The 16222-nt window shown below is 47.4% G+C and overlaps 1 protein-coding gene across 1 annotated transcript; it reads left to right on the top strand.

Annotated features, from left to right (window-relative positions):
- The first annotated feature begins 5201 nt into the window (after positions 1–5201).
- HNRNPU (heterogeneous nuclear ribonucleoprotein U) lies at positions 5202–15941 on the top strand. The gene is made up of 14 exons (XM_029047574.2): positions 5202–6225; positions 7097–7208; positions 7317–7390; positions 9514–9653; positions 9913–10012; positions 10378–10490; positions 10976–11239; positions 11372–11491; positions 12093–12221; positions 12535–12703; positions 12917–13171; positions 13617–13804; positions 14247–14318; positions 14814–15941. The coding sequence occupies exons 1-14, from the start codon at positions 5436–5438 to the stop codon at positions 14865–14867; spliced, it is 2580 nt and encodes an 859-aa protein (XP_028903407.1). The 5' UTR covers positions 5202–5435; the 3' UTR covers positions 14868–15941.
- The last annotated feature ends 281 nt before the right edge of the window (positions 15942–16222 follow it).

Below are 16222 nucleotides of genomic sequence, written 5' to 3'. Positions count from 1 at the left end.
TAAGATTGATTGATTACTGATTGATTGATGTTCTCCTGCACATTGGCTATTCGGCCAAGAGTCTTCCCATAGGGTACTTCTCTCATCAGTTCCCTCTACAGAAGATGGAATATATATGCCCAATTTGAAATAGATTTTTTTTTAAATTTTCTTGCTCTCTACAGCGAAAGGGCAGAATTTCTCCAACTACAGGCACCAAGCTGATTTGGGACAGGTACCTGAACAATAGTCTAAGAAGTTGAGAGCTCCCTCCATTCCTCTTAGTAGACCCTGTTCTCTCTCAGGGAGGCAGACATCAAAGATTACCTTAACTCACCGAGATTTTTTTTTTTCCTCTCTGGTTTCAGGTATCCACTTCCCCCTGGACTCTCATTGTCTCAGCTCCTCTCTTAACTTTAAATACCCATACCCAGTTAGTCCCAGGGAATTGTTAACCTTTCTGATATTATTTTTTTTTCCTCCTTCTCCCATGAAAGAAGTGTAAAACCTCCAGGGGTATCTTCTACATTTTTTATGGCATTTGTTAAGAGCTTACTATGTGCCAGGCAGTGTACACTAAACAATAGTCACAATAATAATATGGTCAAAGCACTTGTATGCTGGGTGACCTTAGGCTACTCACATAACCACTCTGGGTCTTCTCTCTGTGACTGTGGGCAAGTCACTTAACTTCTCTGTGCCTCAGTTACCTCATCTGTAAAATGGGGATTAAGACTGTGAGCCCCACGAGGGACATCCTGATTCCCCTGTGTCTACCCCAGCGCTTAGAACAGTGCTCGGCACATAGTAAGCGCTTAACAAATACCAACATTATTATTATTATTCTCTGTGCCTTGGTTCCCTTACCTGTAAAATGGGGATTAAATCTAATCCCTCCTACTTACACTGCGAGCCCTGTGTGGGACAGGGACTGTGTCCAATCTGATAATCCTGAATCTACCCCAGCGCTTAGTACAATTTTTTTTTTAAATGGTACTTGTTAAGCACTTACTATGTGTCAAACATTGTCCTTGGCATATGATAAGCCCATAATAATAGTAATAATAATATGGTCAAAGCACTTCTCTGCTGTGTGACCTTAGGCTACTCACATAACCCCTCTGGGTCTCAGTTTCCTCAGCTGTAAAATGGGGCTTTCTCTCTACCTCACTGAGGTGTTAGGAGGACAGAATGAGACACTTGAAGTGAAAGTGCTTTGGAAAAATAAAAACAAGGCATTATTATACTTACTACAATTAGTATCACCATGAGTGCAATTTGGCAATCGGATGCCCGTGCTGTCATCTGGGTAGGATCGGGGGTGGGGAGCTTGGCTAGTGGCCCAAGGGGTTTCAGAAATAATTACCCTATCCTCTCAAGGTGGGGGGGGGATGGGCACCGGGCGTTCGATTGGTCTTGTGCAGATTTGGGTAATGAAAGAAATATTACAGTAGCAAAATGCATTTCAAAACACATTCTTGACTCATGAAGATCCAATCCATTACTACTTTCTTCGTGTAAAATAGCTTTCCACTAGGCCCTGGCAATGAATTGTCAACACAGTTCACCTGGAAGCTATTTCCCCCACTACCATAAAGGTGTATTCTGCAGCACCACACTCTTGCCTACGTCTACACAACCCTCACCTAAGAAACGTGCACTTTCCTTGTAAAGAGGAGGCCTTCTGATTCTGAACACTCTGTGTCCTTTCCTTGAAACGCCAAGCATCAGGTGCATCTTTTTCTACAGAAGATATCCTCCATATGCTTGATTGCCTCTGAATTTACCAAGAGAGTGGGAGAAGCAGAGACTTAAAGCTCAAAACATTATGTGCCTTCAAAGAGATGAAACGCGGGCTAATATTCCAGTTCAGAGGGAGGTCCAAGTTTCATGGGAATGAGTATGCCATGTACTCGGTCAAAGCAAAAAGCTTGCAGTGCCTAGAGCAAATGTGAACAATAACAGTACCGCCTCGAATTAGGCTTTTTTTTTGTTTTCCAAAACGCTTTCCCCTCTGCAATCTTCCTATCTTTAAAATGTCCTCTTCGAGGGACGGGCTGATATTATCATTGATATTTTACAAATGGGGAGACCGAGGCCTGGAGAAGTTAGACGGTATGATCCTGGAGGGCAGGGAATGTGCCTACCAACTCTGTTGCATCGTCCTCTCCCCCATGTTTAGTGCAGTGCTTTGCACATGGTAGATGCCCATTAATTTAAATACCATTGTTTGATTCATTAGGTTGTTTGCTAAAGGTAACCCTTTTTTGAAGGTCAACGAAAATACCTGCTAATCCCAAGGGTAAACACATTTCTAAGAGTGCACAGATTCAAGATTCAACTTCACCCATTAACTTTAGAGGAACCCTTTTGCTGACATATTTTTAGGGTCCAAGTTATTTCTGGCATGGGTCCCACATTAAACTTTAAAAAAAAATTCTATGAAACTATGCAGTTGGGATTTCACATTTGGCATTTGGTGGGGGGGGGATCATTTTTAAGAAAACTCTTTACCTCTTTTGTGAATGTCTAGTGTAAAAGGTACTGGAGAACTCTAGTAACAGGAGTAGAGGTGGAATCCAACGCGTACCCACTTGCGAAGGTGCATTATGGACTCTTGTGAAATACAGGAAAACAAAGTGACGTGTTGTGTGCCCACAAAGAGTTTACACTCTAAATGGAGAGACAAACAGAAGAGAATTTACAATGCTTTCAAACCCATAAATTGAGTCAACACCTATAGGTGAGTGATATATTATTATCAAATGACATCGAGTGGTCTCCGATTCATAGCGACTCTATGGTCATATTTTCTCCAGAATGTCCTGTCTCCTGCCATTTACACCACTTGGTAAGGCGGGTGTAAATACATTCCATAAGTGCTGATGTTTGAATTCCTTTTGGCTCCTTCCTTTCTATTACCCTGTCTCTGATATTTGTATCAATGTATTTTAAATTCAGGACTATAGTAGCAGGGTGATAAATACAGCCAAATAAAAGAACTGAGATAGCATTTATCTAACTGAATGTTTAGTGTTGTTCATATAACCCGACCTCTCTTACCTTTCTTTTTCTCAGTACTATTTTGAAAGTTCCTAGAACTTGAAATGCCACCAGTTAAACTTTTGCATGCCTGTGTCCATTTGGGTAGCACACGAACTACAAAGAACAAGAAGAGCATTCAATTACTAAATGATCACATTTTATTTCCCATTTATTTTTACTCTATAGCTGTCCTTCATCCTTGAAGATACCACTGATGGTAAAATTCCTAAAGGTGCATATAGGCCTCAGAGTCCTCATTGCAAAATGGAGATCAAACACCTGATCTTCCCCCAACCACCCCCCCCCCCGCCCACCACAACCCCCCATTTAGATTGTGGGTCCATATGTGACAAGGATTGTTCGATCTGATTAGCTCAGTGCTCAGCACAGTGTTTGGCATATAGTAAGTCTTTAATAAATACCACCATGTGTACATTGGTAAAGTTGCAAATGATTTTCCTGTTAGAGATCTGATCTTGGGGCAATCATTTTATAAAATCAGATATAAAATAATTTTTAGATTATTAAAAAAATTTACATTCAGACTGCAGACTTTAGTTTAAGAATTTTTTTATTAATGTTCTAGATCCCAGTAACAGATCACCTTCACTACCATGAAAAACGTGATGAACAATGCTACAATAATGAGGCTGGCCTTTTCCAACCAAATCTTGATTATTTAGATTTTACAGTTCCCTTTGTCCCACTCCTCCCTTTGCCTTTCCCTTCTTTCACAGCTTGTTAGTACTTAGACCAGAGGTTGGGCAGGGGCAGAGAGATGTGAAATTCCAATTTGCTCCTTATTAGCAGGTCTGGAGAAAAAAAGGTTTGGTGGTGTAGGAAGCTGAAAAGAATGTCTGTGATGGCCTTTTCTGAATAATCTGCAAATTTCAATTAGCTATACTGCCCCTGCCTCCCAATTCCTCAAATAATCTAGAGCGGCCTACAGTCCGAAAGCTCCTCTGAGGACCTTAGATCATTTTGCAAGTGTGACTCTCTCCTTTGCTTTTACCCATCCCTGGATTCTCCAAAGGCTCCTAAGGAAATAAATGTCGTGAACTTGACTGGATTCTTGACCGTCAAGTAGAGCGAGTCGGTCGGGCCGGGTCAAAAATAGGTGACGTTCAGGTTTTGAACCGTCGAGGCCACGGGGATCCTTTGAAAATATTCTACCTGGGGCATCCCTCCGTCCATCCACTCACCTGGACCTCAGGTAGAGGCCAGGAACGGCAAATCGGTTGTCAGGGGGCCCTTTCTCTCAATACCAACACCCAGAGGGGCTGGGGAAGGGATGCTTTTTACGGAGAGGGGGCTCTTAAAGGGCTGTTTTCCCATTCATTTAATGCCCGGAGTCAATGCTACGGAATCACAGATGCTTTTATTTTTCTTGTGCACGTTGTTAAAAACCGAAATATATACATATAATCAATAAAACCTGCATATCAGCCAGTGTAGGCCTCAACTCAACATGAGGGCCTGGTATTTATTTATTTCTGGGACCGGCGGGGTTGGGGGCGGGAGCGTGACTAGGCGGCTTCCCCGGCCGGGGGAGGGATTTGGGGGGGACTGGGGGGGGGGGCCTCAGCTTCGTCTGTTGGTGGAAAATGGGGGGGTGAAACACACAGCGCTGGGCCTGGGCCTTCCCCCTCGGGGCCCGTCCTCTAGTTATCACTGCCTTGCTTGGCTTTTTATTTTTCGTTTCCTCCTTCCTCCCGTTCTTTTTCGCCCACTAAAAAAAGTCAGAGGGGAATGATTCCCAAGATGTCTGGACAAAGATACACAGTAGATCGCGCTGCAGGTCTTCGGGGGGGGGGGGGACGGGACGGGACAGAAATCACCGAATCGCCATTTGTCCCTCTAAGGGGCGGGGGCCCATTTCACCCCAGGGGCCAGTGACCAACTCTGCATTTCCTTAGTGCCCAGGGGCGGGAGGAGGAGGGAGGGAGGAGGAGGAGGAGGAAGGGAGGAAGAAGAGGAGGATGGCGCCCTGCGCCCCTCCCCCCCCCCCCTCGCGGGAGAGGCGGTGGGGCAACTACGGTAATTGGGGGCGGAGGCGGCCCCGAGCGCGAGTCCGCGCGGCTTTTTTTTTCTGCTGCGCAGCGATTACGGTAGGGGCAGGGGCGGGGGGGGGCGGGGCGGGTATATTACGTGCGCGACGCCGGCCGACGAGAGGACGTTGCGTGCTCGCTCGCGACGGGCGAGTCTCCGCGTCTCCCTCGCGAACTCGGTGAAAGGAATTGGCGCCGTTCGAGTCCAGGCGGGTCCGCTCTGCAGCACCAACCCCCCTCCCCCCCCGTTCTCCAGCCGCCGCCGCCGCAGCCCGGGGGCCGAGGACCAGCAGCCGCAGCAGCCGCCGGTGGCCCTGTGAGCGGAGCCGCGTCTCAGTTCAGCGTCTCAATCGGGGCCTCACGATGAGTTCCTCGCCCGTGAACGTGAAGAAGCTGAAGGTGTCGGAGCTGAAGGAGGAGCTGAAGAAGCGGCGCCTCTCCGACAAGGGCCTCAAGGCCGAGCTCATGGAGCGCCTCCAGGCCGCGCTGGACGACGAGGAGGCCCTCGGCGGCCGGCCCGCCTTAGAGCCCGGCAACGGCAGCCTGGAGCTGGGCGGGGACCCCGCCGGACGCCCGCACACGCAGTCGGCGGGAGCGGGCCTCGAGCAGGAGGCCGCCGCCATGGCCGACGAGGACGACGACGAGGAGGAAGAGGAGGAGGAGGAGGGGATCGCGGCCTTGGACGGCGACCAGATGGAGCTGGGGGAGGAGAACGGAGCCGCGGGGGGCGCCGACTCGGGCCCCATGGAAGAGGAGGAGGCGGGCGGCTCCTCCGAGGACGAGAACGGGGACGACCAGGGCTTCCAGGAAGGGGAGGACGAGCTCGGGGACGAGGAGGAGGAGGCGGCCGCGGCCGACGAGAACGGACACGGGGAGCAACAGGCCCAGGCGCCGTCGACGCCACAGCAGCCGCCGCCGCAGCAGCAGCAGCCGCCGCCGCCGCCGCAGCAGCAGCCCCAGCAGCCGCCGCCGCAGCCCCAGCCGCAGCAACAACCGCGCGGCGGGGCCGCCAAGGAGGCCGCGGGCAAGAGCGGCGGCCCCACCTCGCTCTTCGCCGTGACGGTGGTGCCCCCCTCCTCGGCCCGGCAGGCCCAGCAGCAGGCGGGAGGCAAGAAGAAGGCGGAAGGCGGGCGCCCCGGGGCCCCGGCGGCGGGTGAGTCGGTGGGGGGGGCGCGGAGGGGGAGGGGGGGAGGGGACCCCGCGAGCGGGGGCGGACGGTTGGGGGCGGGGGGGGGGGTGAAAACGGTCACTAGTAGGGGCGGGGGGGGAGTTAACGACACGACGACGGGCGGCGGGGGGGGGCTGCGGGGGAATCCCGGCCGAGCCGCCCCAGCGCGGGCCGTGTGAGTGTGTGGTGCGTCCGTGTGACGGTGGCGCCTCCATTATGGGGCTCGAGAGGCAGGGGGAGCTGCAGCCGCCGCTCCGAGGGGAGGAGCCGCGGGCCTCGGCGTGCGCGCGGTGCGGGCACATGGCCCCCGCGCGCGCGAGGGAGGGGGGAGGGCGCGCGGCGGCTCCTCAGGAGCCCTCGCGCTGCCGCTGTATTGTGCAAGGGGCGGGGGGGGGCTTCGGCTGACGTCACTTCCGGGCGCGCGGGGCGGGGCCGAGGGCAGAGAAGGGGGGGGGGAGGCTGGTTGGAACGGCGACCAGTACAATGCGGCCGCGGGGCGCGCGCTCTCCCTTCCTCCCTCCCGGCCGCCCCCGCCCGCCCGCGCGCGCGCCCCTCCCCCCACCGCGCGTTGGGCCGCACGTGGGCCGCCGTCGCCTCAGGCCGGCCCGGGGGCCCGGCCGCCTCGCCACACTGCGTCACCGGCCTCCCGCTTTTTTTTTTCCCCCCCCTCCTCCCCCCCCCCCCTTCTGTCCTCGTGGCCGCCCGCCCTTGGAGAAGGAATCAAACGGGCACCGAGGTGCGGGAGGGGCCGCAGGCTTTGTTGCGTTGGCAGAGGGAGAAGTCGCCGCCGGGGGGATGGGGGGGGAGCCTTCCTGCTTGGTGTGGGGGGGAAAAAAAAAGGGCGACTGTTTTCCAGGAGATGGCAAAACAGAGCAGAAAGGCGGAGACAAAAAGAGAGGAGTTAAGAGACCTCGCGAAGATCATGGCCGCGGCTATTTCGAGTACATCGAAGAGAACAAATACAGCAGGTAGGAAACGATCCGTCCCCGTCTCCCCCCCCCCCCCCCCCTTTTTTTTTCCTTTTTTTTTTTTTTGGACGGCGAAGGGCAGCCGAATAAGGGAATTGTCTTTTTCAGAGCCAAGTCTCCCCAGCCACCTGTTGATGAGGAGGACGAGCACTTCGATGACACGGTGGTTTGTCTGGATACTTGTAAGTGAGGCTGCTGGAAACTTCCCCGTCTCGTGGAGGGGGGCGGGGGCCGTGGGGAAGGGGAACCCCTCAAAGACAAGGAACCTTCTAGACGGCTTAAGCTTTTTCAGACGACTAGAATCTGAATCTAGAGGCGTCGGGTCTCCTTGAAAATGACCTGGAGTGGTGGTTGGCTATGCCCGGGTAAAGACAGAGTATTTTAGGGGCACTGAGCAGGTGGCCTTTTTGAATACCCAGTAATTTCGTCTTGAAGTAGATTGAACCGGGGAAATGTTAAACCTTGAATGCGTAAAAAGTAAATGACGACTGTGAAGATGGGTAAGCTTTCGTTAGCTGTATTTGCAGTAACATCAGTGTCCCCGGTAGAAAAGTTTATTATTGTGTTTGTGCATTCGTGTGTGCTAAATTCAGAACTCCTTTTGAGAGGGCTTAATGCCTCTTTGTTACTTGAGGAATCATTTCGTGCCGGACATCGCCAGTTCGGATGTCCTAGTAATGAACTTTCCCTTTAGCGCACAAGTTTATTCTATTCCCTTTTCTTTAAAGTAAGACTGTAATATTACTTTCTCAATAACTGCTGTTTTGTTCTCAATTGCAGTTCAGTAGCTGCTGCTTTAACATAAGCTGGTGTCTTCCCAAAGACCTGGGGCAGCAGCCGTGGCAATCATTGAGCCACTAGCTTTCTTCAGCAGCGAATGGTATCAAGGGCAGCACTGTAATGCTGCTACTTTTACCCAGATGGGTTGTAATTCAGTATGTGGAAGCATTGCAAACCGCTAAGTGGGCCATGGCTGTCTTGAATAGTTAAGAGTTAGTCGTACACAGTGCCTAGGTTATTTTGAATAATGGGCCAGTCAGTTGGACAAAGGGCTTAAGAAGGGGCAGTTGATACCCAGGAAAGGAAAGCATCAACACACTGTAAAGGTTTTTGGGGGGGTGGTTTGGGGTTTTTTGTTTTTTTGTTTTTTTTTTTTTTTTTTTTTTTTGGTTTGGTTTGCTTTTGGTGTTTGAGTGGAAGGTCCCTCCCCCCCCACATATTGAAGCTTAGATCATTCAGTTTGGTTATGAATTGTACAGGTCCAAGGGATAAACTTTGCATCTCAGGCATCAACATTTAAGAACAGTTCAGAGGAAAGGTCAGGACTTTAGCTGAGTTATCTGAGCTCTGAACTACAGCAGAATTGCCCCCTTTTTGTAAACACACAAGGGAGGGACAGGTGGATCAATTGGGATTGTGGATTGGCAACATCAAGTAAACCTATATTGCATTGACAACAAGACTAACTCAGTGAACGGAACTAAAGGAGAACGTTAATTAGCCACAGAATCCAGAAACATGTTTTATCCAGTTGCGCTCCTCTCCCCTCTTGCAGTAGTAATCGGGAAGGAAAATAGTTTGCACAGAAAGGAAGGAGGAAAAAGGTTAAGACCCTGGCTAAATAGTTAGCTCTTGCCAAGCATATTGGATCATCGCTGGGACAGAAAGAAAGGGAAGGCTGGAAAACAGGAGTTAGAAGCTTCTATTTAAAGGCGATACCACTCACGAAACCTGGAGAAGGTAGAACATTGAGCCGTTACGGTAGTCTGCGTTTAACAGACCCTCAGCTCAAACCCCCTACCTCAAAGCAATTTGTCATGGCCTCTGTACCTGTGGCTGTACTTTGGCACTGGTAAATTCTACCGAGCAAGCTCTTGGTTCTGACTTCACTTTGTGATTTCCTGCCATCCTCTACTGTTTGGCTCTAAATCAAGGTAAAGAGCAGAGCAGGTATGTATGCACCCTGCATTATGTCTTCATTACCCGTCTTTAGCAATAAAAATATTGACGACCCCCCCCCTCCCCCCTCCCCGGAGAGTTACCTGTTCATTATGGCCATTTTAATAACAGGTGCGTATATTTATATCTGTCTGTGTATAACCCCGGCTCCTCACACTGTAGAACTGTGGTGGGAGTGGTGTTATGACCTGATGGGGCGGAGTACTGCTCTGTACAATGCTTGGCTCAGCAATACCCAACTGCTGAACCAAAAACCAATCAAATTAGGAAACCTCTGTTCACATTGAGATTCATGTGTTTGACTAGAAAGCTAAAAGAAAACCCTTGCCACTTATTGTACTTACAGATAATTGTGATCTGCATTTTAAAATCTCAAGAGACCGCCTCAGCGCTTCCTCTCTTACAATGGAGAGTTTTGCCTTCCTTTGGGCTGGAGGAAGAGCTTCTTATGGAGTTTCTAAAGGCAAAGTTTGCTTTGAGATGAAGGTACGCCCAAACTTTTGAGGTGCAAAGGTACACTTTTGAGGTGCAAAGTGTTGAATTTCCGGGTTTCGTTCCTTTAGCCTTAATGCCGCAAGAGGGGAGGGGAACAGTCAAATTCAAGCCATTTTCATGGGCTAGAGAAACCTGGCACGAGAGCAGGTCGTGTGGTGTTTTCTATTTATGCAAGCCAGTGGAAGTTGAAACAATTGGGCAGGAGTGAGTGGATATTGTACCAGACTGGCTATCGATTCTCTTCTACCAGGTTACCGAGAAGATTCCAGTGAAGCATTTGTATACAAAAGACATTGACATACATGAAGTCCGGGTTGGGTGGTCTCTGACTACGAGTGGAATGCTGCTTGGTAAGGTCCTAAACTTCCATTTGAGTTCCCAGACTGTGGGAGCTAGACCCAAATTGCAATCCTGGAAGTAAACTTTGGCTGTATGTAGTTGTGACTGGTGTTAAAGACTAGTGTATTCTGGGTGGCATGGAGTGGTTTTTAAATGTGGGTGTGTATGTAATCCAGACTTAATGTCTGTTTTGGAGTACGCTCCCAACTCTCACCGATTTGAAAACTCTTACCTAATTCTAGGAAATAGATAAGGGGTGGGAGGCAAAGGAATATAGAAACAATATTAGACCCTAAAGGGCACTCTGGGATTAAGAATTCTCAAACCCTCTACTTCCATTAGAATGCCCGTTTTAATATTTCTCTTTGTTTTTCAGGTGAGGAAGAATTCTCTTATGGCTATTCTCTCAAAGGAATTAAGACATGCAATTGTGAAACCGAAGACTTTGGAGACAAGTTTGATGAAAATGATGTGATTGCATGCTTTGTTGTAAGTAGTCACGAAATATGCAAAGTTAGAACGATACCTGTTAGTTTAAATGTCATGGGCCATTTGGGAAGAGCTGAGGTCAAGTCAGACACCACTACTAGACACTAACTACAACGGTGGGTCTTGGGGAGAACTACGGGGTTGCCTCTGAACAGGGTGAGATAGAAACCGGACTTGGTTTGGGGAAGGGGAGTTGGTGCTGTGTTTCCCTTAAGATGGTTGTCCAAGTCCCGGGTTGGTTGGGTTCAGTCTCTCGGTCATCCTGTAAGAGGATTACTACAAATATCCTTACCGGTAGTCTCTTTAGTGCTTAATCCAAGACTAATTCAGCAGTGTTTTCTCAGAGCTAACATTACTGCACTGCCAATCGTGTGTTCTGTGTCTCTCTCTCTCTTTTTTTTTTTTTTTTTTAAATTCAGGCCAAAAGGGTGTGAGAAACGCTAACTGGTTAACTTGGTTTTTGTATACATTTCTTGTTTTGGCAGAACTTTGAGGGGGATGAAGTGGAGCTCTCCTATGCAAAGAATGGACAAGACCTCGGGGTGGCATTCAAAATCAGCAAGGAGGTTCTGGCCGAGCGGGCTCTCTTTCCCCACGTCCTCTGCCATAACTGTGCAGTGGAGTTTAACTTTGGCCAGAAGGAGGAACCTTACTTCCCGGTCCCCGAAGAATATACCTTTATCCAGAAAGTTCCGGTAGATGATCGGATCAGGGGGCCCAAGGGACCTGATGAGAAGAAGGACTGCGAGGTAAGTGCAGTGTACTGCTGTGGAGAAATACCAAAAATAGGTGCCTTCAAGCTAGCGGTAGTTAGTGGGCCTGTTGGCACACGTTAAAAAATTCACATTGGCATTTCTTGGTTTGTGTCCATATCATTTCAGGTCGTGATGATGATTGGCTTGCCAGGAGCTGGAAAGACTACTTGGGTCACCAAGCACGCAGCAGAGAATCCTGGGAAGTATAACATTCTGGGAACAAATACTATCATGGATAAAATGATGGTAAGTGGTATCATTGCTTGAGGGTGCAGGGTGTGTTTTAGGCCAAATAAGGTTTGGGGATTTTTTTGTTTTTAAGTGGGGAAAGGGGAAGAAATTAATAGCTTATTTAATACCTTGGGGTGGGATCACTATCAAAGGTAGTGAGCATTTGCCATGTGCAGATCCCTGTCTTAAGCACTTGGGAGGACAGTATAATACTCTAAAGACAAGTTCCCTGACTACTACAAGCCTATAGTGTAGTGGGTTATTTACTTTTTGAGTTGTTTGTTAAATACAATATGCTCTGAACAGAATGAAAGTCATTGCTGAAGTACTCTGGAGCTCTTTTTGACTAGAACTTGGAATAAATGAGTTGTAATTAGACCTGAAGTTGAAGGACCAGGCTGGACCTATAGCAAATAAAACCTGGTCATTTCCAAACACTCAACTATTCCTATTTTTTTCTGAGTTGGATTTTTTTTTTTTTGTGGGAGTTTTAATAGTCTTGGACTCTGGTGAAGGGTATTGAAGCAGTTGTGTGTGGGTGAAAATCACAATGCACTCAGTTCTATAATGCGGGGCTTATGTTCCTGACAAATTCTTTTTTTTGTTTTTTTTAAAGGTGGCAGGCTTTAAGAGGCAGATGGCTGACACTGGAAAACTGAACACCCTGTTGCAGAGAGCCCCACAATGTCTTGGCAAATTCATTGAGATAGCTGCTCGTAAGAAGCGGAACTTTATCTTGGATCAGGTAGTGTATGGTGTTTGAACGTGGGGGTTTGAATATTAGTTTGAAATTTGATCGTCAAACTATCCTGAATTTGTGATTTTAGGGCAAGTCATTGGGCTGTTTTATCTGTGTATGGCACCAGAAGGAGAGCCAATGAGCCAAACTTATGTGTACTTGAGTTGTGCCTAAAGTTGCTGATTTGGTCAAATTTTATCTCCCTTGGGGTCCAAGTTTTCCCTAACTCTCAAATCTATCATCAGCTAGCTGTGTTGTCTGCTGTTGTGGACTGTAACTGCCAAATGCTGACTTTGGTTTTGGTGTCCTTATGTTTTAGACCAATGTGTCTGCAGCTGCCCAAAGGAGAAAAATGTGCCTGTTTGCAGGCTTCCAGCGCAAGGCTGTTGTTGTTTGCCCAAAAGATGAAGACTACAAGCAGAGAACACAGAAAAAGGCCGAAGTTGAGGGGAAGGATCTCCCTGAGCATGCAGTTCTCAAAATGAAAGGTATGGGACTGAAATTCTGCTTCGCAAATTTAGCAGTGCTAGCTTTGAATTTTTTTTTAAATTTTTGGTTAAAAGAACAATCCAGGAAGGAAAAGTTGTCCGCTAGAATCCATCTCAGAATACTAGCTGTTTTTTCATCTGGTCTCAAATCTCATGCTATTTATGGATTTTCATATCCTGAATATTCTGACTCTTTATCCCCTCCACCCTCAGGGAACTTCACGCTGCCAGAGGTAGCTGAATGCTTTGATGAGATAACCTATGTAGAGCTGCAGAAAGAGGAAGCCCAGAAGCTTTTGGAGCAATATAAAGAAGAAAGTAAAAAATCTCTGCCTCCAGAAAAGAAACAGAACACTGGCTCGAAGAAGAGTAACAAAAACAAGGGTGGGAAAAATCAATTTAACAGAGGAGGTGGCCACAGAGGACGTGGAGGATTCAATATGCGTGGAGGAAATTTCAGAGGCGGTGGTAAGTTTTTGGGTTTTTTTTTTTTTATCTTTTGCCTTCGTGGGGGGGGTCATTGCTATTTAGGAACGAACATAGATTGGGGATTGAATTATAGGTAAAAATTTTTATTTGTGGAGGTCGGGAGGGAACTTGAAACTTGGTTTCACATTCTGACTAGCTAGATCCTTGATAGGATGTGCCCAAGCCAACCCTGCACCGATGATGACGTTCAACTCACCCTGGCTCGAAGGCCTGTGGTGCCATCGGAAGGCAAAATGAAAATCAGTTGTGTCCTGCATTTTGGTTGCGGAGTCCCTGAACCCGGGCACACAAATACGCAGCAGGGCCTAAAGTACTTAAGCTTTATTGCCTTCCTTGTGGCAAAGTCAGAGTCCTTTTTAAACCAAAGCACTTCTTAAAGCACGGCACGGACTAACACTCGTTCCAATGGTTTTTTGTCTTCTAGCTCCTGGAAACCGTGGTGGCTACAATAGACGAGGCAACATGCCGCAGCGGGGTGGCGGCGGCGGAGGCGGGAGTGGTGGCGTCGGCTACCCGTACCCTCGGGCTCCTGTCTATCCCAGCAGAGGTGGCTATTCCAACCGAGGGAACTACAACAGGGGTGGCATGCCCAATAGGGGAAACTACAACCAGGTAAACATTTTTGGACACTGAAGCTAGGCTAGCTGTTATCTAAAGATTGTTGACAGGGATAAATTTGTGTAGCGTTCCTTGGAAATGAGAGGGATGAAGATAGTTTTGGAAGGGTGTAGAAAAGAATGCCCCTCGTCTCCTGGAAAGAGAAAAGTCTTTGACCCATTTTTTAAGAACTTGTAATCCTGCAACTCTGAACCTGAGTGCCAGGTACACTCTCAGATGGCCAAAAAGTAAGCCTGTGGACCGATAAAAGCCAACCACTGGGCGATTGGTGATAGAAATGGAATGGTTAAAGAATGCAGTTGTCCTAGAATTTGACTTGTGTGCACCAAGGCAGATGTGTTGGTTCTCTTCCCCGCTGTTTGAAACTGGGAGAAGGAGAAATAAGTTATGCTTTCTTGTCAAGAGTATGTGTTAAATCGGTTTTTCCACTTTGTAGAACTTCAGAGGCCGAGGAAACAATCGTGGCTACAAAAACCAATCTCAGGGCTACAACCAGTGGCAGCAGGGTGTAAGTAACTACTTATGCGTTTATTCCTTTGATTGATCGCCCCCAAAAGTTGGAACCAGTATCAAAGGCTTGTGCGCTATAACTGGCCCAGGGTTTTTCACTTGTTTGACCAAACTGAGACGGAGTGTGAGCCATCACTTAAACTGAGTCCCGGGCGAGGTGTAGTCTGCTCTGGGTGGACCAGATTAGTCTTCAGGGCTCGCCACAGCAGGGCTGAAGTTGAGGTCTCATCTTGATTTTTTTTTTTTTTCCTGGAGGGGCCGGGGGGGGGCGGTGTACTGCTGTGATAGGCAATAACTTCCCTCAATTTTGAACTTTTTTTGCTGAAACTTTGTGAATTCCCATCGCAATTCTTTCCAAACTAAGTTGCATAAAGATTAATGCTAACTAAAACGTGGACAATTTAGTTGCTTTAGAAGTAGGAGACCATCGGCTGGAGTGTCATGTCTCCCTGAAAGATTATTCTTTAAAAATGTGTACATTTCTCTCTTGCAGCAATTCTGGGGGCAGAAGCCATGGAGTCAGCATTATCACCAAGGATATTATTGAATACCCAAATAAAAACGAACTGATACATATTTCTCCAAAACCTTCACAAGAAGTCGACTGTTTTCTTTAGTAGGCTAACTTTTTAAACATTCCACAAGAGGAAGTGCCTGCGGGTTCCTTTTTTAGAAGCTTTGTGGGTTGATTTTTTTTTTTCTTTTCTTTTTTGTACATTTTTAATTGCAGTTTTAAAGTGAATCGTAAGAGAACCTCAGCATTGTGCACGATAAGAGAATGTGTCAGTATTTCAGGGTTCTACATTTTATCTGTAAGATGTGACTTTTTTTTTTTTTTTACCACAACAAAAGTAAAATGTTGCTTTGTACCTGGTGTCTTTTATTAAGGATTTACTCCCCCCATTTCTCACGGAGAATAACAGTCGGGAGTCATTGTCACAATACAATAGAAATGTTAGCAACCGGATTCATGTAAGGGCTGCGGCCCTCATGAATTGCATAAGACTATGTACTGCTTATATTACACTCCATCCTCTCTGTAGTTCTTGGTGGGTGGAGGAGGGGGAAACCAAGCAGTAGTTTCTGGCAATAACTGGGATGGCTTTTTATAGCAATGGGATTGGCGTAGCTGGGGGGGAATAAAGGGTGAAATTTGGAGCCAAAATAGGGAAGATGGAGTGTATGTAGAAGGGCTCTTAAAAATGTAAAAACTTGGTTGCATTATCTGTGGAGGCTCAAACTTGTGAAGGTTCAACACCATAATTTCTTTCCATTTGTTCTGCATTTTGATTCTGAAAAGAAAGCTGGCTTTGCCCATTTCTTATTAAACAAAACTTGTTGTAAATCCAGTTGTCTAATGGGATCTATATGAAGTTAGCTATGTCTGTATACCCTTTCTCCCACAAAATACTGTATACCTAGTGTGCTTGTAGTAGTTAACTCCACCATCTTTGTAAGCTAATGAAATTGTGAGTCACCCATTTATTTCTAACTTTTAATCATGTCAGTTCTTGAATGGGTATCTCCTTAGCCTGCTGATTTCTTTTTCTTTCTAAAGAAAGTGGGTGGAGAAATTAATTTAGACGTTTGTTTGCAATAAAATAAAACTCATTTTACTCTTGTTTTGGGATTCTCGCCATCAAGGTCCAAAATCCCTATAAAATTCCCCAGAAAGGGGAAGAATTTACAAATGTGTGCTTTCTGGACAGCTCTTTCTTGACAATGCACTTGGAACATTTTAGGTTTTAAAAACTTAAAATCTGTTCCGGCTACGGAGTCATTAGATCGTACCGAAGCTAACAGTTGGACGCTTACCTCCCCCCAGGACTTTAAGATATTTAGGTGGGGAAAGGGTGCTGGCTGGGAGAAGTTCATGCTTAAGTGTTGTAACCTAAGATGTGA

This window comes from Ornithorhynchus anatinus, chromosome 19, assembly GCF_004115215.2.
Source record: "Ornithorhynchus anatinus isolate Pmale09 chromosome 19, mOrnAna1.pri.v4, whole genome shotgun sequence".
Taxonomy (NCBI): domain Eukaryota; kingdom Metazoa; phylum Chordata; class Mammalia; order Monotremata; family Ornithorhynchidae; genus Ornithorhynchus; species Ornithorhynchus anatinus.
This window is presented reverse-complemented; position numbering and strand designations above follow the sequence as displayed.

Coding starts and splice junctions, on each gene's coding strand:
- HNRNPU (XM_029047574.2), top strand. CDS start 5,436: ATGAGTTCCTCGCCCGTGAACGTGAAGAAGCTGAAGGTGTCGGAGCTG. Junction 10,013..10,377: donor TACGAGTGGAATGCTGCTTG/GTAAGGTCCTAA, acceptor TTTGTTTTTCAG/GTGAGGAAGAATTCTCTTAT. Junction 13,805..14,246: donor ATAGGGGAAACTACAACCAG/GTAAACATTTTT, acceptor TCCACTTTGTAG/AACTTCAGAGGCCGAGGAAA.